At 36.6% G+C, this 24011-nt stretch overlaps 1 protein-coding gene across 2 annotated transcripts in view; it reads right to left on the bottom strand.

Annotated features, from left to right (window-relative positions):
• The window catches only part of ANO5 (anoctamin 5), a 154703-nt gene that overhangs the window by 31083 nt on the left and 99609 nt on the right, over nt 1-24011 (bottom strand). For both annotated transcript variants that reach the window (XM_058305639.2, XM_058305641.2), the window contains 7 exons: nt 23527-23632; nt 23371-23431; nt 13054-13205; nt 10525-10599; nt 7706-7928; nt 4869-5038; nt 4154-4251 (listed from right to left, as the gene is read on the bottom strand). In XM_058305639.2, the coding sequence (XP_058161622.1) occupies nt 4154-4251; nt 4869-5038; nt 7706-7928; nt 10525-10599; nt 13054-13205; nt 23371-23431; nt 23527-23632 (885 nt within the window). The remainder of the gene's footprint in view (nt 1-4153; nt 4252-4868; nt 5039-7705; nt 7929-10524; nt 10600-13053; nt 13206-23370; nt 23432-23526; nt 23633-24011) is intronic.

The following is a 24011-nucleotide window of genomic DNA, read 5'->3' on the forward strand; positions in this document are numbered from 1 at the left end:
TCATCCATTGCCTCATATGCTTCATGACTTCATTTCTTTGTACCACTGCATAATATTCCATCATGTGTATATACCACAATTTGTTTATCCATTCTTCAGCTGATGGACACCCAGTTTGTTTCCAACTTTTGGAAATTGTGAATAATGCCACTATGAACATTGGTGTGCAGGTGTCTACTCACGTCACTGTTGTCAGTTCTTCTGGGTACACAATATATTTAGTTCAAATTAGCATAATTATGCAGTACTTGACGGACACATGGGTTGTTTCTGGCTTTTGGAAATAGTGAATAATGTCTCTATGGACACTGGTGTGCAGATGTCTGCTCATGTGTCTGCACTCAGTTCTTCTGGGTATATACATAGTAATGGTATTGCAGGGCAACATGGCAAGTCTATATTCAACTTCCTTAGGCACTGCCAAATAGTCATCCACAGTGGCTGTACCATTCCCACCAACAATGAATAAGTGTTCTTATTTTCCCACATCTTCTTCAGCATTTACAGTTTTCCAACTTTTTATAGCGGGCCAGTCTAATAGGTGTGAAATATTTCATTATAGTTTTGATTTGCATTTCCCTAATTGCTAGTGATATTGAACATTTTTTCATGGGTTTCTTCACCATTTGTATTTCTTCTTCGGACAATTGTCTTTTCAAGTCTTTTGCCCATATTGTTGAGTTGTAGTATCTCTTTATATATCACATATATTAAACCCTTATCAGATATGTGATTTCCAAATATTTTGTCCCATTGAGTTGGTTCTCTTTTCACCCTTTTGATAAAGTCCTTTGAGGTGCAAAAGCAATTTTGAGGAGGTTCTATTTGTCTCTTTTCTTCTTTTGTTGCTTGTGCTTTGGGTGTAAGAAAGTTTAAGAAACTATTGCCTGTAACAAGATCTTGAAGATGTTTTCCTACATTTTCTTTTAGGACTTTCATAGTTGCTTTTATATTTAGGTCCTTGATCCTGGAGGATCAAGGACCTAAATATAAAAGGATTTTCAGAAAATTTTAAAGAATTTGAAGGATTTCTTACAAGATTTAAAAAATTTTGGAAGTGGACTTGGCCCAACAGATAAGGCATCCGCCTACCACATGGGAGGTCTGGGTTCAAACCCAGGGCCTCCTTGACCCGTGTGGAGCTGGTCCACGTGCAGTGCTGATACTCGCAAGAAGTGCTGTGCCATGCAGGGGTGTCCCCTGAGTAGGGGCCTCCTGACCCGTGTGGTGAGCTGGTCCATGCGCAGTGCTGATGCGCACAAGGAGTGCCCTGTCATGCAGGAGTGTCCCCTGTGTAGGGAAGCCCCATGCACAAGGAGTGCCCCCTGTAAGGAAAGCCACCCTGCACAAGAAAAGTGCAGACTGCCCAGGAGTGGTGTCGTGCACACCGAGTGCTGATGCAGCAAGATGTTGCAACAAAAAGAGACACAGATTCCCAGTGCCGCTGACAATACAAGTGGACACAGAAGAACACACACAACAAATGGACACAGAGAGCAGACAACGGGGGTGGGGGTGGGGGATGGGGAGAGAAATAAATGAAAAATAAATCTTAAAAAAAAAAAAAGAAATGTAAACCATCATAGGAAGATGTTTTCATCCCACTAACAGTTGAGTACAGGTAGAGGAAGTGGCTGGGACCTGGAGGATGAAATATTTGCTACTGGATAACCACATTTTTGAATGTTAAACCTCTTCAGGTTCTTAAGGAAATCTCTGTTTTGGTTACATTTTAGACACTTTCATGAAGTATTCTGCAGAAACAAGTTATGTGGGTGTGCAAAGATGTCATAATTTCCAAGAATTTTTAAAAAATTCCAATTAATCAACTTAATTCCTTTTCTATATCTTCATTTACACCCTTTTATCCAAGCTATTTTGCTTTGCAATATGTTATTGGTAAGGAGTTTCAGGATAATGCAATTAAAACTTGTTTTCTCCTAAATATTTGAGTTCAAACCCCCTGTATCTAAATAAATATGGTTGAAATCATTAATAAGGAAAATATATCTATTTTAAATAAACAAATGAACAACAAAAACCCAGCCACATAGAGATATATATGTGAATAAAATAAAAGAATGTGTAATAATTTTATTTATCATATATATTTTTTGGTTTCTTCAAAAGTCCACTGAATGTTTAAAGTAAAATGAATAACAATGCAGTGGGAGGTTTATGTCATACAGGCAAGTAAAATCTAAAACAGTAAGAGCAGAAAGTGTGGTGGGGTGATTACTGACAAAGTAGACTTTAATGCAAAGTATTACCACAGATCCAAAGGGCTATTTCATCATGATAGAAGGTCATTTTATCCAGACATAAAAATCCTAAATGTGTATGTACTTAATAATAGAGCTACAGGATAAGTTAAGCAAAAACTGATAAAACTATGGGAGAAATAGACAATTCTAAAATCATAGATGGACATTTTAGTGCTCATCTTTCAGCGACTGATGAAACAAATTAAAAAGAAATAAGGATAGAGAAGATTTGGAAAATGCTATTAGCCAGTGTGAATTGATATTTATAGAATACCATATCAAACAACTATAGAAAAAAAACATTTTTTTCAAATGCACATGGCATGAGCATTCACTAATGTGGATCAAATGCAGGGCACATCTTTTGGCAACAAATTCCATAATTTTTGTTAATCTGAAAAGGTGTTTATTTCTCCTTCACTTTTAAAGGATAATTTTTTTGGATGGAGAATTCTAGATTAGTATTTTCTTTTAATGTTTTTCATATTTCATTGCACTCTTCTTGCTTGCATGGTTTCTGAAAAGAAGTTTTTTGTAATTCTTATTCTTGCCCTATATAGGTAAGGTGTTTTATTCTCCAGCTTCTTCTAGTATTCTCTTTGTCTTTATTTTTCTAGAGTTTGAAATGATATGCCTAGGTGTAGTTTTTTGGTATTTATCCTGCTTGGTGCTTTCTGAGCTTCCTAGATCTCTGGTTTTGTGTCTGCTATTACTTTCAGAAAACTGTCAGCCATTATGATTTTAAATATGTCTTCTCTTCTTTCTTCTCCTAATAGTAGTACTTCCATTATTTTTCCTAATTGTCTCACAGCTCTTGAATATTCTGCTCCATTTTTAAAAATTCAGTCTTTTTTTTTTCTCTTTGCTTTTCAGTTTGGAAAGTTTCTATTGATTTATCTTCAAATTCATTGATTCTTTCCTTGACCATGTCTAGTCTACTGATGTGCCCAAAGGCATTCTTGATTTCTGTTACAGTGTTTTTGATTTCTAGCATTTTCTTCTGATTCTTTCTTAGAGTTTTCATATCTCTGCTTGCATTACCCATCTGTTCTTGTATATTTTTCACTTTTTTCATTAAGACTCTTAGCATATTAATGCAGTTTTTTTCCCCAAACTGATAATTCCAAATTTTCTGTCATATTTGACTCCAGTTCTAATGCTTGCTTCATCTTATCAGACTGTATTTGTTTGTTTGTTTTTGTCTTTTAGCATGCCTTGTAATTTTTTGGTTGGAAATCAGATATGAAGTATCAGGTAAAAGGAACTAAGGTAAATCAGCCTTTAGTGTGATGTCCTCTGGCTCAAATGGACCTTTAGTCCACTTTATTCCACAGGTCCCAATCTTGACGCTATTATTTAGTAACTAGGAATCACTGATTTACAATTTTATGATTCTATCTCTCTTCATTCAAGATGATGTTCATCTTATATTTGAGATTAACTGTCATTTTAATTCTCCCTTTTTATAATGTATCCTATATTCCTATACTTTTGGGACAGATATTGGGTTGGAGGTTTTATGGCATTTCATTTACAACTGATTTTAATATACAGATGTGTCTCTTTTTACAAAGAGAGCTCAACATTTAGTGATTCTGAAAAAATAATATGTACCATGTAGAATAATTTACAGAGGTTATAACACTTAGACTTACCTATGAATCTGCAGAGGAGATAATTATTTTCCTGTAAACTTCACCCAAGCAATAGTGATGCAAGTTTCAAAGCTTGTATTATATGCATCCTTGACTGTTGATTAAAAGTGAAGTTTTTGTTGGCTGAAACATTTACTACAAAGTCACCGTGAAAATTAAAGAATTCCATTTTCCTCCAGAGGAATTCTATCATGATTACTTAAATCAAACAAAAATTGTTTAAGCCATACATACGGATAAATGATTTCTTGAATGTTTCCAAATATCTGTTTCCCAGTCATTATGATGGTCAATTGGGTTGTCAATTCTATTAAGCATCCTGCAGGATCACACTAATCAGAAGCATGAGGGGAAAAAAAAGAAGTGAATGATGAAAGATGGACTTTTGCAACAACTAAAAGGAATCCCAAACCAGAGGGTTAGAAGCTCAGGTTTGGTTAGAAGGAATATTAAAGGACATTTATTCCAACAGTTTCAAGCATAATTGTGTAACAGTGTCATGGTGGCTACATTAGGTTCAACTGGTCCTGTGCTAAAAACACAGATTTCTGGGTTAGGTTTGGGAGTTGCTTTTTGTCCATGTGCTTTGGATATAAAGTCAGGTTTAGAAACCATTTATCTGGTCCAACTCTATCCCCCATGATAGAATCTTTTCAACTACAGATAGAGGAAGTAACCATTTTTCCTTTGTGGGGAGTCTCCAGGAATGAGGAACTCACTTATCTCGTTCTGAAGTTCATATTTTACTACTAAACAATAGGCATAATATAACTTATTGCTTAAAAGGCACTGGGAAGTCTATCAAATGACAAGATTCTAAAACCCATTCTGTGCAGAGTGTCTTAGACTTCTCTTGCCCCTTGATAATATCTGAATAGTGGTAGGCACAGAGAAGGTACATAACACTGTTATTGAAGCCACAAACCTCACTTCTCAAGAGAATTCTTACCTCTTCACTTCTCCACACATTAAACATATATGTGTATTTTCCTGGATAGCCCACAAACTTCCCTTTAAAGAAAGCCACGTAGAAGCAGGATGAGTAATAATTTACAAACTGAAACATGAACATTTTCAAGGTAAGGCTGCTCTCATACTCCTGGTGAGTCCGAGGAATTTCTGATAAATGAAAAACACCAAGGTTTAATGCACCTTTCTGTTTCCTCTTGAATTTTGTACAATGTGGAGCAAGTTATATTAATATCTAATTATATTATACTGAGTGTCTATTGAAATGCACCCAACTCTGACCATAACCAACCAATATTAAATAACTACGGATTTGTGTCAGGGTTCCTGTTAGACACTCTATTAATTTCACTATTGGAAAAGTCTAGGAAGGGCATTTTATAGTCAGAGGGGTAGAATACTTGCCTGAAGTCATACTGTTGGAATGTGGAATTCCAATCCATATCAGACTGGAGAGCCTACACACATCCCAATATACTATATGACCTCCCATGAATATATTGGATCTTTCTCTTTTCTGTTCTCAATCAGAATTAAACAAAGTAAGCTCATGTCAAGAGCAGGGAATGATTTCCAAACTGAATTGTGTTTTCCTCTCATGAATTTATCAATTTTGAAAACACTACGGATGGCTTATTATGGCAATAATAGTACACATTTTCCCTTTTCCCTTTCCTTTATTTATAATGCTTGATCACAGGCTATCATTTAAATAATTCCCAAGATAAGAAAATAGATTGTTTTCACATCACAACAGAGCATCAGGAGAAATAAAAAAAGGGGGGAGAGTGTTTTATGAACTTATGCTCTCCCCACGGCATGAGCTGACACAGTCAAATCCATATCTTCATGGATAATCAAATAGTAACTCACAGGCACACATACCCTTGCCATTTTAGAGAAATTTAGTTAAATTTCTACAAAATGTCTTAGGTGAACTAAAGTGATTTTTCTCATTTAAGAAAGGTGTGACTTTTCCTTTGTTTTTAAGCAGTTTATCTGTTGTGATTTCCTTGCTGTTGCTACCAGAGAAAAGTAAAATTGAGAGAAGAAGAACCCCCACATTTGAAGATAGTATTTATGAAAGTTGGTTCCCAGCGCTCATTTGAGTGCTGAGTGAATAATATGGTGTGTTTGGTTGCCATTGGGGATGATGTCAGTGTACAGATTAGGATCAGGAACAGCCCATGAGCTCTTGGAGAAAGCACTCAGAGAGGAGGCTGGTGCCTCGAGTTGACTTTCAGATCTTATTTCCAACTTGCCAGTGAAAACTGAAAAAACTATGTTCTGTGCTAATCTACCTGATTGAATACCACACCTGACCCATTACCCCCACCCCCTGCTATTATCCATCATGGCTTTAGGAGAAATTTTAATATTTTAAAATGAAGGATCTAAGATATGACAACTGAACAGAAGCACAAAATTGATTTATTTTGGAGAGCTGAGTCTTTACTTCTGACTAGGGTTTTCAAAATCAAATACCTTCTAAAAACCATTCACATGAAGCAAACATTATCTTTCCTGAGAAAAGTTAGGATTGTAGCTTAAAATTCAACTAGTCCCATCAAGAGAAGATTAAGCATGTGGACTCTAAACCCCCTCTTGATGTAGAGGGGGACTGGACATAGCCATCCCAGGTCCACAAGATGGAGGAATAGAGTCTGGATTAGAGTGGACTTTCTGGTGTTCTGCTGGGGAACTACCGTGATTCGTAAGGGAAGAAACTGTAGTAATGATAGGGAGGGGGTGGCCATGGTGGCTGCTGATGGTCGGGAGAGGGAAGAAGAGATATGGTTTAGGGGCATTTTCAGGATTTGGAGTTGTCCTCGGTGGTGCTACAGGGATGGATGCTGGACGTTGTGTGTCCTGTCGTGGCCCACTGGGTGGACTGGGGGAGAGTGTGGACTACAATGTGGATCACTGTCCATGTGCTGCAGTGGTGCTCCAGAATGTACTCACCAGGTGCAGCGGATGTGCCACAATGATGGAAGAGTTTGTTGATGTGGGAGGGGTGGCATGGGTGGGGTGGGGGGTATTTGGGGACCTCATATTTTTTTAATGTAACGTTTAAAAGAAAATAAAGAAAAAAAGAGAGAGGATTAAGGCAAGAACATTCAAAAAGACTAAAAAAGATCTAATTCTTTTTAGTTCTTCTTCCTGCTTCCACATAACAGGCCAGAACATGCCTGTTAGAAGAGTCTGAAGTACCAGACTATGGGTCTACCTGCCTAAAAATGTACACTTTGAAAATGAACTCCCTGGGAGATGAGCCATATTGGATGTACAGCATTGGTGGAAACCTCTTTTCAGAATCACACTAGTGAATTGACCAATGTATTAGTTTCTTAGAGCTGCTGCAACAATTATCACAAACCTGGCAGCTTAGAACAACAGAAATTTATTCTCTCATAGTTCTGGAAGAGAGAAGTCCAAAATCAAGTTGTCAGCAGGGCCATGGACCCTCAGAAGACTCTAGGGAAGAATCGATTCCACATCTCTCTCCTAGCTTCTGTTGGTTTCTGGCAAGTCTTGGTGTTCTTTGGTTTGCAGCTACATTATCACTCCAATCGCTGTCTCTATCATCACATGCTCTTCATCCCTACGCTCCTGTCTCTCTATCCAAATCTCCTTTCTCTTATAAATATATCAGTCTTTGGATTTAGGGCTCACACTAATCCAGCATTTGCTCATTTTAGCTTGATTACATTTGCAAAGACCCTATTTCCAAGTAAGGTCACCTTTACAAGTATGAGGGGTAAAGACTTGAATGCATCATTTTGGAGGACATAATTCAACCCATTAGAGTCAACTTACCCATTTTTGTGATCCAAGCAGATATCCTTTCATAGAAGAAATTCAAGATCAAGATGACAATAAAGTTCAAGCATGATCCTGAGAGTGATGTGGTCAACTGGGGAGTAAGGACACTTTTGACAGGTTGCAAGGATGCTTCACTTTCCATGATGCTAGCTACTGTAGCATAGACTGATAGACGGTACACAATTACAGCTACCATTGAGGCAATGACAAGAGACAGCTAGGGAAAGGAAATAAAGAATTAGTCACTCTAGTCCCTGTACCTCTGTAATGCATATATAGCTGAAAGTTATATACTGTTCTCTCTGCCTCATACTAAGTTTAGCTGCTTTTAATTGCAAAGTAAATTAAGTCAGTCTCTCTCACCATAGATAGCAGATAATGCATACTGGTAATATATAAGGATTGGAGATAAATTATCTGGTTACATCTAAAATAGAAAAGTATTCATTGCCCATTCTCTAGGCCCAGGGATTATTAAACTATGGCCAGAAGGTAAAATGCTATCTGTCATGTATTCTTGTATGGCTGTGAGTTAAGAATAGTTTTTGGAAATGGATAGAAGTGATGGGAACACATTACTGTGAGTGTAATTAGTGTGATTAATGGGTGTGACTGTGGTTCAAAGGGGAAGTTTAGGGTTGTATATGTCAACAGAAAAAAGGTTAGAGGATAAACAGATATATTAATAGAAGGAAAGCCAGAGGATAAACTTGAGACTGTGTAACATAGTGAACCTGTTGTGGATGATGACGGTGGTTGATAACACAAATATGGGAATGTTCTTTCATGAACTAGAACAAATGTGCATCTTTATTAAAGGATGCTGATGATAGGGTGGTGTAGCAGTTTGATATGGTTATGAATTCCAAAAATAGATACTGGATTATGTTTGTAATCTGGTCTGTACCTGGGCATGATTAATTTGTGATTAGGGCTTTGATTGGGCCATGTCATTGAGACGCTGAGTGCCCACTCCTTTGTGGGTAAGGACTCGCAGATAAAAGACACGGCAAAGGAATTTTGGTATTGGAGTTTGATGCTGAAGCCTTAAGCTGGAGTCCCTGGAAGTAAGCTCACAGAGGAAATAGAAGCAAGTCCCAAGAAGAGAGGAACCCTGAACCCAGAGAAAAGCAAGATCATGGAAGGGAGGAACCCAGGAAGCCTGAACTCTTGCAGCCACTGGCAGCCATCTTGCTCCAACACAAGAAAATAGACTTTGGTGAGGGAAGTAACTTATGCTTTATGGCTTAGTATCTATTTTGCATTAGCACCCCTTTGGCTGACTAATACAGGTGGTATATGGGGAAAATATAACTAATGCAAATTATTGACCAGTAAACAATAATATTGTGAAATGTTTTCATCAACTGTAACAAAGGTACTATACCAGCACCAAGGGTCAATAATAGGGGGATATAAGGGTCATGAGATTTTTCTTTTTGGAGAATGAAAATGTTCTAAAATTGACTGTAGTGATGACTGCACAATTCTGTGATTAAATTGAGAACTACTGACTGTATACTTTGGATGGATTGTATGGTGTGTGAATAAAATTATTTAAAAAACAAAAGAAAAAAGAATAATTAATTTTTATATTTTTAAAGGGTTGTAAAGAAAAATAAAGAAGGATATGTGACAGAGACCATGTGTGTCCCATGAAGCTTAAAATATATCTTTACAGAAAAAGTTTGCTAACTCCTGATATAGGTTATAAACATGTAGCATGAAGATCATTTTCTTTCTCAAGAAAAATAAATGTGTAGCTTCTATTTAATTTCCCCTCAGAAAGCTGTCTGATATGACTAGGAGTTAAGATACTTGTATAGATTCTGTACATTTGTACACTTCCCATTTGCAAAAGCACAAAGATCCAGGAATGGCTTTATAAAAATAATTGGAAAATTTTATTCTAAAAGTTAAGAAACTTAGTTGAATGAGAACTAGAAATCCAAAACAGAGTAATCTGTCTGGAAGCACAACTCAGAATATTCCTGAATTGATTATTGCTTTGTTATATAATATAAGAAAACACATTTCTCTTAAAAATCATTCATTGCTATATCATCTAAGAAAAAACATTTCTCCTAACACTTTTAAAATAGAAAAATAAATTATATTTAACCAGAAGTGTTCAATTTAAAAAAAGAGGGCCAACAGGAACTGGTGAGGTTAAGCTATATTCTGTAACTGCCAATAATTTATACTTCAACATGCTAAGACATCCAAGTAACACTACCTCTTTTCCTAAAATTAAGGGTCAAATGCAAGAGGGCACAAATTGGAAAGAGAAGGGCAGGAAGCAGATTATGGTGATAGGAGGAATCTATTTATTAACAGCCTGAAGAAACCTTGAATCCTTCACAATAGATAAACTAATTAAGTTTTCAAGTATGAGAAAAAAAAACATTTTCTTCTGCGTATCACTGCAAGAGGATGAACTTTAATAGTATGGGTTGTTAACTCATTTTGGGCAGATATTTTGAGTGAAGATAAAAGATAAAATATTTTACTAGGCAGACTCTAAAATCAAAGCAGGTTTGTAATTCTATTCTGGTTTCAGGTTATAAACTAATTACATGAAGAATAGGGGGAAAAAAGATTAGCTCTAAGATAAACACCTCCCTCCCTCTCTCTCTCTAGCTTTTTCTTCCAAATTTCTATATGGCCAATCCATGTAAACTGTAGTTTAAGTTTATTTTATAAAAGAGGTATGAGCAAAAAAGAGGAGGGCCTGGAATCAAAAGCCATCACTGATGAAAGCAAATGTTGAGAGTGACATAATATGATCACACATTAAAGAAATAAATGCTTACCCAAAATATCACTGTGGCTCCTGAGAAAAAATACCATGGAATGCGACTATATAGGGGCATGTAAGGTTCCATCTCCTGTAATTTTGAAGGAAGTATAGCAAAATTTAAAATCCTCTCAAAGAGAATACTCCAGGTAATAGTTAAAATCCTAAAGACCAATTAAAGCAGAAACCTCCCAAGCAGGTTCACTATAGCTCATGCAAAACTGCATTTTAGCAATGATTCCTTCCCTTCAAGCAGAAACATTTAGGCATCCTTGATGCAGTGATATCTTAACACATGACAGGAGAACACTCTTTCCTGAGGGTTGAATTGGAGTGGTATTCAGGGCCAGGGAGACACAAAAGAAAGTCATAACCTGAGGGGATGCTGCATAAGTGAACATGCTTTAATGACGTTGCAATTTTATTCTAATGAATTGCTCTGTTAATTGCTCTACATGACATTAAATATAATGCCTTCTTTATATTTATGGGATACATTCTGTTTTTCCACACAGTCTGAAAGCCTAGCCTTTCTTGCCTTTAGGCTTTTACGTCATTAATGAAAGATATTAATTAAATCAGCTGATATTCTTTGCTTCATCAAAATGCAGTTAGATCTTTGGTAGCCATACAACCAAAAATAGCTGTCAACACAAATCTTAGTCATGTACTTCTACCTAATACTGTGTATAAGATTTCATATTTTAAGGATTTTCAGGATTGAATAATATGAAGAAATCTCAACAGGTAGAGAAGGCTGTCTAAGAGTTCCATGGAACCCCAGAATGTGTGTGTCCATGTGCACATGTGTACTTGTGCCCATACCCTTGCAGCCAACATATTTGGGTGTGCTCATGCATGTGTGCATGTTCCCAAAGCAGTGTCAAATGTCAGAGTTCTAGTTGTACTTAACCACTGAAAAAGCAGTGCACATCAAACCATTAAACCTCTCAACTTCAAAACCACTAAACCTATGCACAGTGGTAATTCACAGTGAATCGTAACACATCTCACCTGGTTTCAAACATAAGCATTTAATTCATTGACATCTTTAATTTTTGGCAAAGTCAATAGGTATGCTTTTCTCTTTTATCTCATGGATTAGGACTAGATATACAAATGTTAATATAATATCAATTTCTCTTTTAACATATTTTCTTAATTTCAAACTGCTACCCAAGACGTTGATGTATTTTCTGACGTTATTTTTCTTCCTTATTCAATTTTTGAATTATCTGTAATGTTTCTACACAATGTAATAGATGTTTAATCAATGCTTAAATGTAAAAAGAAGTTTGAGTAATAAACTGCAAGAATAGTGTCCTGAACAAAATAAGGTTACTGGAAAAATTGGCTTTGAAACATATATTCTATTTCCTTTAATAACATCAGGTAACACAATGACTATAGACTATTGAAAAGAAGGGGCTCTAAGAATATGTAGCCAAGTTTCTGGAATTTGAAAGGCAAAGCTTTTTTAGTTTACACATTTTTAAATATAAGATGCAAAGAAGTCAAATGACTCAGTTAAGAATATACAGTCAATCTGTTAGGTAAGAATCCTAAAATTAAGATCCCCCCCTGCATGCCTCCCCAGAGCTCAGTGTAATGACCTTCCCTCTATAACCAATTAAAAATGAGTATATGAAGAAAATTTGCTCTAATAACACAATCTTAATACAAATATTATTTTAATTTGTGCATATTAAATTACTATCACTTCTGAAATGTCTACCTTTTTACCTATAAAGTTCCTATAAGTACCTATAAAGCATTTACCTATAAAGTTTACAGTAATACTATATCCTGTTTTTTCTACTTAGTATTAAAACTATATATTTCATGATATTATGCATAGGATTTGCTTCAAAATAATATAGTGGCAAGAGGGAGTGAGAATGTAAATGAAACAAGAGTGGCCATGAATTACTAATTATAGAAGTTGGATGATAGTTACATGAGATTCAATAAATTGTTCTATCTACTTTTGTATGTGTTCAAAAGTTTTCATATACAGGCATACCTCATTTTATTACACTTTGCTTTATTGTACTTTGCAGATACTAGCTTTTTACAATTTGTGGCAACCCTGCATAGAGCAAGTCTACTAGTGCCATTTCTCTAATAGCATGTGCTTGCTTTGTGTCTCTGAGTCACATTTTAATTAAGGTATGTACGTTATGTTATTGTACACATAACAGACTATAGTGTAGTGTAAACATAACTTATAAGCACTGGGAAACCAAAATATTTGTGTGACCCCATTCTATTGTGATATATACTTTATTGCGGTGGTGTGGAACCAAACCTGCAATGCTTTCCAGGTGTGCCTGTAGATAGATGTGGAAATATATACTTTTACATATATATGTATATATGCATTATATTTATGTGTGTGTGTTTATCTATTTTTTTTTCAGAAACAAGTAATTTATATGATTTATAGGTTGGAGAGATTTTACAGGCAAATTAAAATATGCACCATTATTTGAGCGAGAAACTATAGCAGTGTGTTTGTTGAGATAATCTTTGTTTCCTAAGCTACCTTAGTCACTTCATTCATTTTCCTGTGTTTACACATAGCTTCAAATTCAGGTCTCAGCTGAAGCTGCTGCTGTTCCTCTTCAAAGTCCACCATGTCCCACTCATATTCCAGTTTGGCTTGTCTCTGTTTCCAAAACTCCAAAAACAATGTGACTATAGGCAAAGAAATATATAAAAACAAACAATCAATAGATGGAGAGATAAACTTAATAAGAAAATAAAGTTCATTTTTCCACTTTTGTATTTTTAAATTATTTTCATTATATTGTGTTTCATATTTTTTAGGTGGCTATTCTGTCTTTTCTATGCTTGATGATAAAATTACAAAATTATTAAGGTTGCCATAGTAATATGCAATACTATTTTGAAATAACTCATGTATAGAAATTCGACTTAATTTCTTAAGGCAGTAATCTAAAGTTTTTTCAGGCATATTACCCTATTCATCCTGATAATCTGCAGTCATTTTTAAACCTTAACTTTTTACTACATACCTAGATTTTGGATCTTATGCTGAAAGCATTCAAGGAATTGTAAAACTTTCTCAGGCTTAGGGAAATATTATCTAAGAAGCATAGAAGCATATTTAAGGAAAACATAAGAGCCATTGTTGGTGAACAAACCTTTCTCTATTTTTTATAAACTTTTAACTTAAGAATAATGTATTTACAGAAAAGTTCATAAAACCTAAGTGTACAGCTCAAAGAATTTTCAGAAAGTTAGCACATAACCAGCACCCATATCAAGAAACAAAAGATGACCAGCACCCCAGACCCACGTAGAACTCTTCTAAGACAAAAAGGTAATGAGTACCCTGACTTCTAAGATTGTAGGCTAGTTTTGCCTGTCTTTTAACTTCACATAAATGGTTTCAAATAGTACATAATTGGTTTGTATCAAGCTTTTTTTGCTCAACTTTGTAAATTGCAGTCATGCTGTTTTGTGTAGTAAACGTTTATTCTCATTGCTCTAAAATATTCCTTTTAAGACTAAACCACAATTTTGTTGATCTGTTTTCTGACTGATGGATATACAAGTTGTTTCTGCTTTATTCCAAATATTGCTGCTGTGAACATTATTGTACTTGACTTTTGGTGGGTATATGCATACCTTTCTGTTGGTATATATCTAGGAATTGAATACTAACACAATCAATATGAACTTGCAATTATATTAAATATGAAACATTCAGCATTGAATCTTTTCTCTGACTCATTCCCTACTTCTTAAATAATTGTGGAGAAGTATGGATTCTATCTGCACATTTTTAAAACCTTAATTATATCTTTCTTCAAGTATCCTAATAGCTAATGGGTGATCTCTTTCCAATATCCTTTCTTTTTCCATTACTTGTCTAATAAAATTTTTTTGTTTGTTCATGTGTTCATTTATTATGTTCATTTGCTCATATTTTTATTCCTTCAAACATTTCAAGGCTGCTTTGCAAGGTTCCAATATACATGGATTTCACTTTCCACAAATTAAATAACACCAATCCCTCAAGAATATGACTCAAAATTCAGTTAACATGGTTTATAAACTATGAGTAATTGTGTAAAATACAAACTGCTGTTAATTCTTCACTTCACAAATCACCAAATAACAGATTTGCATCATAATCAGTGACCAATCATAACAAAGTTTGAAATTCTGAAGCAGAAATAAGAAAACTGGTTGGCATAGTTATTTCCCTTTTTTCTTTTTTCTTTTTTGGTGATGGGGCCAGAGACTGAACCCAGGACCTTGTATGAGGGAAGCCAGTGCTCAACCACTGAACCACATCAGCTCCCCTGAGTTGACTGCTGCATTTGTTTGCTTGCTGTTTGTTTTTGTTTTGCTTTTAGGAGGTATCAGGAGTCAAACCCGGGACCCTGTATGTGGAAAGCAGGGCACTCAACCATTTGAGCCACATCTGCTCCCCAACATGGAGTTTTCTTCTTTTTTATTAATTTTTTTTTCCAAGATGGGTTTTTTTTTTTTAAAGATTTATTTATTTATTTAATTTCCCCCCTCCCCTGGTTGTCTGGTGTCTATTTGCTGCATCTTGTTTCTTTGTCCGCTTCTGTTGTCGTCAGCGGCACGGGAAGTGTGGGCGGCGCCATTCCTGGGCAGGCCGCTCTTTCTTTGAACCGCGGACCTCCCGTGTGGTAGACGGACGCCCTAACCACTGGGCCAAAGTCCGTTTCCCCAAGATGGGGTTTTGAGAGAAATTAAGGATAATATAAAATAGTTGGCAAAAAGACTGCTTAAGGAAAGAGAAACTGTAGGTACTCAGTACAGAAATTTTTTACCAGGGTTCCTATGGATTTCTTGTGATTACTCTGGTCTACAGGAATCATGGAATTCAGGTATTCCCTGAAAAGGAGTTCTGAAAATAAAAGAGACCCTTGTCTTGGGGTTTATAGATTATACCTGAATAGGATTTGGCATTCTTCACATATAAGAAGGAATGCAGTTAGAATCCAAATAATCATTCAACAGATATTGGAATACATACCGTATGCCTAGGACTGGAAGTATAGAATTTAAGCCATGCTAACTGCCTTAGAAGAGCATGTAATTCATGATCTTCATGTAATGACACTGACTTCTAAACAATTATTACCATGGAGACATGTATACTCAAAAATGCCTTAAAGTCAATGACCATGGATGTGCATATTTGAATCCTCATTGACTAGAATAGTGCCTGTTACAGAGTAGATACTTAGAAAACACTTCCTGGATTAGATTACAATGTAAACAAATATCATTGGGAAAAACTATGTGTTAGCATTTTACATTATTTTGGAGTGGGGAAGATTTTCCTAAAGAAACATATGCAACAAAAAAAGTGATAATGGAAAGTTTTATGATCTGGTTCCTTATAAATTAAAACTTCTATCAACTATGGGCAAATTAAATGGAAATGACAAATGGAGAAAATATGTACAATTTGCACATCAGACAAATGTTTACAGTGTTTATTATATTAAAGCATCTATGAATTATTAGAAATGTCAAATACTTCAACAGACCTGGAGAGCCAATGTTCAAAAAATATTAGCAACATGTTCAATCTCACTTGCAATCAAATAAATGCAAATAAAAACTATAATGAGGGAAGCGGACTTGGCCCAGTGGATAGGGCAGCCGTCTACCGCATGGGAAGTCCGCGGTTCAAACTCTGGGCCTCCTTGACCCGTGTGGAGCTGGCCCATGCGCAGTGCTGATGCACACAAGGAGTGCAGTGCCATGCAGGGATGTCCCCCGCGTAGGGGAGCCCCATGCGCAAGGAGTGCGCCCGGTAAGGAGAGCCGACCCAGCGTGAAAGAAAGTGTAGCCTGCCCAGGAATGGTGCCGCACACATGGAGAGCTGACGTAGAAGTGAACTATGACACAACAAAAAGAGACACAGGTTCCCATGCTGCTGACAACACAGAAGCGGACAAAAGAAGAACACGCAACAAATGGATACAGAGAACAGACAACTGGCGCCACATGGAGGGGGGGAGAGGAAGGGAAGAGAAACAAATAAAAATAAATCTTTAAAAAACAAAACAAAACAGCATTTCTCATCTATGTGTAAAGACACATACACAAAAAACTAGTACCCAGGCTATGCCAGAGTGTGGAAAACTTAGAATGCTTATGGAAGTATAAATTGGTACAACCCTTCTGTAAGGCTATTTGGAAATATATATTAAAGCATTACAATTGTAAATATAATTCCCCCCAGCCATTCACCAGCTGGGAATTTATTTGTAGAAGATAACAGTACAAATATTAAATCATGTTTACCTCAGTACTATTTATAATGGTAAAAACATTGAAAGTGACATAAATATCCATCAACAGAGAATTGGTTAAAGTATGACAAATTCATAAAAATGCAGTACTCTAGTCATAAATATACATGGATGCACACACATATACATACTTCCCCTACACAGTCATTGACATCGAAGGAGTCCCATCATTCATTGTTTGTTGAATTGGAAAAAAAAGGAGCAGGTCCTGAATTCATGTATGATATTATGCTATTTATGTAAAATTATAGGTACACTCATGCCACACACAAAGATTGAAATATCCCAAGAAATGAACATCAAAATATTGATTAAATATCAGGATATATTTTAAGCATCTCTTTTCCCTTCTAAATAACACATATTTTTTATGGGTATGTATTTTCATTATAAACAAACAAGTTAAAAGAAAAGCATTTCCTACTTTTTTTTTTTAAAGATTTATTTATTTATTTCTCTCCCCTTCCCCTCCCAGTTGTCTGTTCTCTGTGTCTATTTTGCTCCGTGTTCTTCTTTGTCCGCTTCTGTTGTTGTCAGTGGCACAGGAATCTGTGTTTCTTTCTGTTGCGTCATCTTAGCTCTCCATGTGTGTGCGGCGCCATTCCTGGGCAGGCTACACTTTCTTTCATGCTGGGTGGCTCTCCTTATGGGGCGCACTCCTTGCGCATGGGGCTCCCCTACGCGGGGGACACCCCTGCGTGGCAGGGCACTCCTTGCATGCATTAGCACTGCGCATGGGCCAGCTCCACACGGGTCAAGGAGACCCGGGGTTTGAACCGGACTTCCCATGCAGTAGACGGACACCCTAACCATTAGGCCAAGTCTGCTTTCCAGCATTTCCTACTTTTCACTACAAATCACAGTGTTTACCATATTCATGTCTCACAATCTTGGACTAGTATTTTTTCTTTAATCTGGAATTAATTTCAGCTCAATTGTTTATCAGAAATTATACTAAAACAAATGCCCTTGAAGTTCTGTACTCATAAAACTTGGCTAATATATTCAAAAGCCAAACTCTAAATCAATTCACTGTTACTACAAACTTTTCTGAAGGGATTAAGAGATGGCAGCACCCTTCAAAATGTATATTTTACAGTGTTTCTGAATGGTTCACACATGGCTGCTCCTTTATTTGCAATGAAACGTTAAGACTAGTTTTAGTGCACAGTTTCTCTGAATGGAAATAAATGAAAAATATCTCATTTATTATAATTTGTGCACCTATCATTCACATTTTTTTTTCAAGTAATGACAGAGTCAGGATTTGTCAGCCTCATAATAAAGAGATGTCCACAACCCAACGTTCTAAATTTGGGGATGCTAGAGGATTCTTAGTACTTTCTTTATTCTGTGCTCTCTTTGAATTTACAGTTTTTGCTTCATATTAGCTAGGTTGCTTTCTTCAGATAAGAGCAGCCAAGCAGAAATGTCAGAAACTGATAAATCCCACTGCTTTGCACACAACCCACAAATTTTGGTGTGTTTTTAGTGTGAATGAGGTTCACTTTTTGAAGTTTTGACAGTGCTTGTTAGAAATTTTTAAAAAGTAGAGCAATAAGGACTATATTGGGATTTGGGATATGTTTTTTAAAAAGTCTTTAGGTCTCTTCTTGCTGAGTTACTCTTACAGAAAATACTATCCTCACTGATGAGAGGAAAGAATTCATGACGCTTCTACTTCTCATTTAAAATGAAAAAGGTGAAATACTGGAGCATTTCCAAAATTAATGGAAATTCCACTTTATTTGAAAGAATATTATTAATAAATAGAGCTGGAAGTTAGAACTAAAACTAAACACAGGGAATCGAGACTGAAAAATTGGTCTATTAGCCCTCAATTGTTTCTGATCTTTACTACAAATTCTATATATAACTCATAACTTACAGCAGCCAAATATTTATGCTTGATCTCTCCTGAATTAAGTACTTATTGAACCTGTTTTTACTATGCAACTGAGAGGCAGTGAGACCTGAAAACATTTTAAGTTTCAAAAATTATACTGTCTCTGTAGAGAACCAGTAAGATGGTGGCGAGTAAGGAGCTCCTAGAGTCAGCTTCTGCTACAGGGCAGTTAGCAAACACCTAAAGTTATTTGGAGCTAGTTGAAGCACCTGCTTGGGGGTTCCAGGGGGACAGAAGAACATCCTGCAATATCCCTGAAGGAATGGAAGGAGGAACTGCCCATCTGCAGAGAAGATTCATAAGTAGAGCACTTCAGGCCCAGAAACCAGTGGCCATCATCCACTGGAGGCAAAAGCTGCCTCAGGAGCTGTTCTGTAGCTGGAATTGAAAGCTCCACTTCCCAAAAATGGGGGAGAAAGAGACACTTGGGCACCAACAGCTATTGATGAGGAAATTCAGTGGGCTAAAGTATAATTCTAAGAACAGCTAAAGTTTGAGCCTGTCAAAGTCAGAAAGAGGCCGGTAGCTGCCATCTTAACTCCTCCTCACCTGACACTACAAGAAGTGGGGTGGACTGAAAATCACAGTGCTGTTAGGGACTAGCAGCCATTTTGAATCCATCCCCACCATGAGGGGAAGCTGAGCTGACCGAAAATCACAGTGACCGTAGGAACCGGTTTCTTTCACCCAGATCGGCCTGCAGCCTTAGGCTAGGCTTCAGCCCCACCTCTGGCAGGGAGGAGGCTGGCAGGCCCTGAACCAGGCTATCCAGGCAACTGCAGGTACATTTTGCTGGCACAGACCAAATATTCAGAAGTCTACAGGGGCAACTGCAGTCATTTTGGATCTGCACTACATAAATTGCTGCCCACACCTGCAGCTCCATTCCAGTCCCAGGCAAGGGAGAAAGGGCTTTGAAATTTCATCAATCTCTCTAGGCAACTACAGTCTAGGCCTGCACAACTTGGATTATTCCACACAGCTGTGACTCTGTCCCTACCCCTGGCAAAGGAGAAAGTTGGGAGAAGCTTCTTTGGACCCTTGGGCAATGAGGGCAGCTTGAGCATCTACAGATTATAGCACCACCTACATCCTTGCCTCCTACTGCACAGCCAGCAAGGGAGAAAGGGCAGGAAGCCCTAAACTAAAGAGAAAAACTGCACCAAAATAAACACTCTTATAAGCCAGATGCCAAGACACCAATAAAAACTTACAATCCACACCAAGAAACAAGATATGGCCCAGTTAAAGGAACAAGATAAGCCTCCAGATGACATAAATGAGTTGAAACAACTAGTCATAGATGTTCAAACAAATATCCTTAATAAATTCAAAGAGATGGCTAAAGACATTAAGGACATTAAGATGAGCAGAAAGAAAAATTTGAACGCATACATAGAAAAAGAGCAGATCTTATCAGAATGAAAGGTGCAATAAATGAAATTTAAAAATCATTGGACTCATATAATGGCAGATTTGAGGAGGCAGAAGAAAGGATTGGTGAGCTTAAAGAAATGGCCTCAGAAAGTGAACATACAAAAGAACTGATGAAGAAAAGAATGGAAAAAATTGAACAAGATCTCAAGTTACTAAATGACAGCAAAAGGCATGCAAACATATGTGTCATGGGTTTCCCAGAAGGGGAAGAGAAGGGAAAAGGGGCAGAAGGGATATTTAAAGAAATACTGGTAGAAAATTTCCCAACCCTATTGAAGGACATAGATATCCCTGTCCAAGAAACACAATGTACTCCCATCTGAAAAAATCCGAAAGATCAACTCCGAGACATATACTAATCAGAATGTCAAATGCCAAAGACAAAGAGAATTCTGAGAACAGCAAGAGAAAAGCAATGCATAACATATAAGGGATTCCCAATAAGATTACATGCTGATTTCTCACCAGAAAACATGGAAGCAAGAAGACAGCGATCTGATATATTTAAAATACTACAAGAGAAAAACTTCCAGCCTAGAATCCTATATCCAGCAAGACTGTCTTTCAAAAATGAGGACGAGATTAGAATATTCAAAGATAAACAAAAACTGAGAGAATTTCTAACCAAGAGACCATATTTTCAGGAAATACTAAAGGGTGTGCTAGAACCTGAAAAGAAGACAGGAGAGAGGGGCCTGGAAGAGAGTCTAGAAATGAAGATTGTATCAATAAAAGTAACTAAAAGTGTCAAAAGAGTGGTAAAAATAAAATAGGACAGATAAAACTCAAATAGGCAGGAATAAACCTAACCAACAATGTAAAGCACTTGTATTCAGAAAATTGGAACTCAATCTTAAGAGGAAAAAAAAGGCCTAAATAACTGGAAGAATGGTCCATGCTCTTGATTGGAAGACTACATATCATTAACACGTTAATTCTACTCAAATTGATATGCAGATTCAATGCAATCCTGATAAAAATTCCACCAGCATTTAAAAACAATTGAAAACAAGATTATCAAATTTATTTGGAAGGGTAAGGGATCCTATTGAATAGCCAGACACATCATAAAAAGGAAAAGCAAAACCTCATCTCCAAACTTTAAATCATATTATCTAGCTATAGTGGTAAAAACAGCATGGTACTGGCATAAAGACAGACACAAAGACAAACTGAACTAAATGGATGGTTCAGAAACAGACCCTCACTTGTATGGTCAAGTGAGTTTTGACTAGACTGTCAAACCCATACAGCTCAGGTAGAACAGCCCATTCAAGAAATGGTGCTGAAAGAACTGGATATCCATAGCAAAAGAAGGAATGAGGACCCCTATCTCACACCTTATCCAAAAATTAACTCAAAATAGATCAAGAACTTAAAAATAAAAGCAAGAATCATAAAATTTCAAGAAGAAATTGTAGGAAAATATCTTTAAGACCTGGTGGTAGGTGGTGGATTCCTAAAGGAGAAACGAGGAGGACTGAGATGGACTACTAATGTTTAATATATGTAGACGCTTTAATAAGCTTTACTGTGAAAGTGTGGAAATGTATAGAGTGGATGGTAACAAATAGTGATTAACAGCTATTTTATAAATGGGGATGTGGCTGAAAATGGTAGTCTTGGTATGTAAATGCCAATTGACAGAATGCTAGAGAATAATCTAGGAACTGAATAGCACAGTAAACCAAGAGGTGGATGAGAATTGTGGTTGATGGTACAGATGTAAAAGTGTCCTTTGTGAACTAGAGCAAATGTACATCACTACACGGTGTACACCACTGCAGGGTGTTGGGAATGTGGAGAAGCATGAGAAAAATACTGTGATTAACAGTAATAATACAATATTCTTGCATCTATGCCAAAGATATATTGTGTTGATAATGGGGCAGTATGGAAAATGTGAGCCAAATCTACACTATGGATGTGTTAACAATCAGATGATATTATCTTATCTGAAACAAATGTTCCACCACAGTGTGGTGCATTGATGGAGGGGTGTTGTTGGGAATTCTGCACATGTGCAAGATTGTTTTATAAGTTTATAATTTGTAATGAAAAATATATTTAGGGACACAGACTTGGCCCAATGGATAGGGTGTCTGCCTGCCACATGGGAGGTCCACGGTTTAAACTCTGGACCTCCTTGACCCATGTGGAGCTGGCCCATGCACAGTGCTGATGCATGCAAGGAGTGCCCTGCCACACAGGGGTGTCCCCCATGTAGGGGAGCCCCACACACAAGGAGTGCACCTCGTAAGGAGAGCTGCCCAGTGCAAAAGAAAGTGCAACCTGCCCAAGAATGGTGCTGCACACAAGGAGAGATGACACAAGATGATGCAACAAAAAGAAACACAGATTCCCAGTGCCATTGATAAGGATAGAAGTGGTTACAGGAGAGTACACAGCAAACGGACACAGAGAGCAGACAACGGGGGGGAGAGGGGAGGAAATAAATAAATAAATCTTAAAAACATATATATATATATTCAAAAAATAATAACAGGTGGGTTTGGGGAAAAACACACCAAATGTAAGATAAGGACTATAATTAGTAGTAAGAATTTTACAATATTCTTTCATAAATTTGTAACAAATGTCTCACAACAATGCAAGGTGTTGGTGGAGGACTGATGTATGGGACCCCATATGATGTTATGCATGCTTACTTTGTAAGTTCACAACATTTATTATACACTTAATTGTTTATGTATGTTCATATATAAATGATATAAAGATAATAATAATAGGGTGGGTTGGTGGAAAAATACATTGGTTAGCAGTAATATTTTGACAGTGCTCTTCAATCATTAACTAAAAAGGTTTAACAACAATGCAAGATATTGGTGGTAGGGTGAGTTATGAGAGTCCTGTATTATGTTATATATGTTTGTTTTGTAAGTTTACAACTATTACTATACATGTTGTTTATTTATGTTTATGTATGAGTGATATACTTTAATAAATTAATTTAAAAATTATACTCTCTCTCTGAGAAATGAACAGAAATTTTAATAGAGATCTTTGAGGACCAAGGTTTTAGGCTACATTCCATCAGTGTATTGACGCTAGCAAAGGCAAAGTGAATAAAGTCACTTTTAGTATGTAAGAAATGCCATTAATATACATTATATAGAAGGGTCATATGACATACAGAAAAACTGTTTCAATGGGACTATGTACTTACCCCAGATTCCCATGAATATTGCGAAGAAAACTGTTGACTCATTATCAAATAAATGAGAGAACTGTAAAAATAACATTACAAAGACCACTTAGTACCAAATACACTAACGAAAGAGGAAAATTCTAAGTCTTTTCAACCACCAGAGTGTATACATACCTTTGAGGCTAAACATGTAGTATTTAGTCTCCAATAATCACACACGAGGTCACAGAGTGGGCACATGATAATCTGACCACCAATTTCAGGGTCACAAATTTCAAGGCTGCAGGGCAAAGAGGGGTTATTTTAAAAGTGATGTATGTTTGGGTGAAAATCCAAAGCCATTCCTATCCGAATTGTTTACACAGTTTCTCACATATGGCAGAAGGGGCAATGAAGCAGCAATTCCTACAGTAGGTCAAGTCAGGCTTTGAGGTGCAGAATCTTTAGAGCCAAACATTAGAAACAGACTCTGTAAAACACCAGTTGAGAGGCAGCTGCTATGTTTGGGTCTTTTCCATAGTGAACATCCAGTAGCCATAGAAATACCAATTTTCTGCTGCCATAAGCAAACATTCTGAAGAAAATACCAAGGAACTGAAAATAATAGATAATAGCTTCTGTTAGCATAAGATCTCTATTTGGGCAGGTAAGTTACACTT

The sequence above is a fragment of the Dasypus novemcinctus genome, chromosome 10 (genome assembly GCF_030445035.2).
Source record: "Dasypus novemcinctus isolate mDasNov1 chromosome 10, mDasNov1.1.hap2, whole genome shotgun sequence".
In the NCBI taxonomy this organism is placed as follows: domain Eukaryota; kingdom Metazoa; phylum Chordata; class Mammalia; order Cingulata; family Dasypodidae; genus Dasypus; species Dasypus novemcinctus.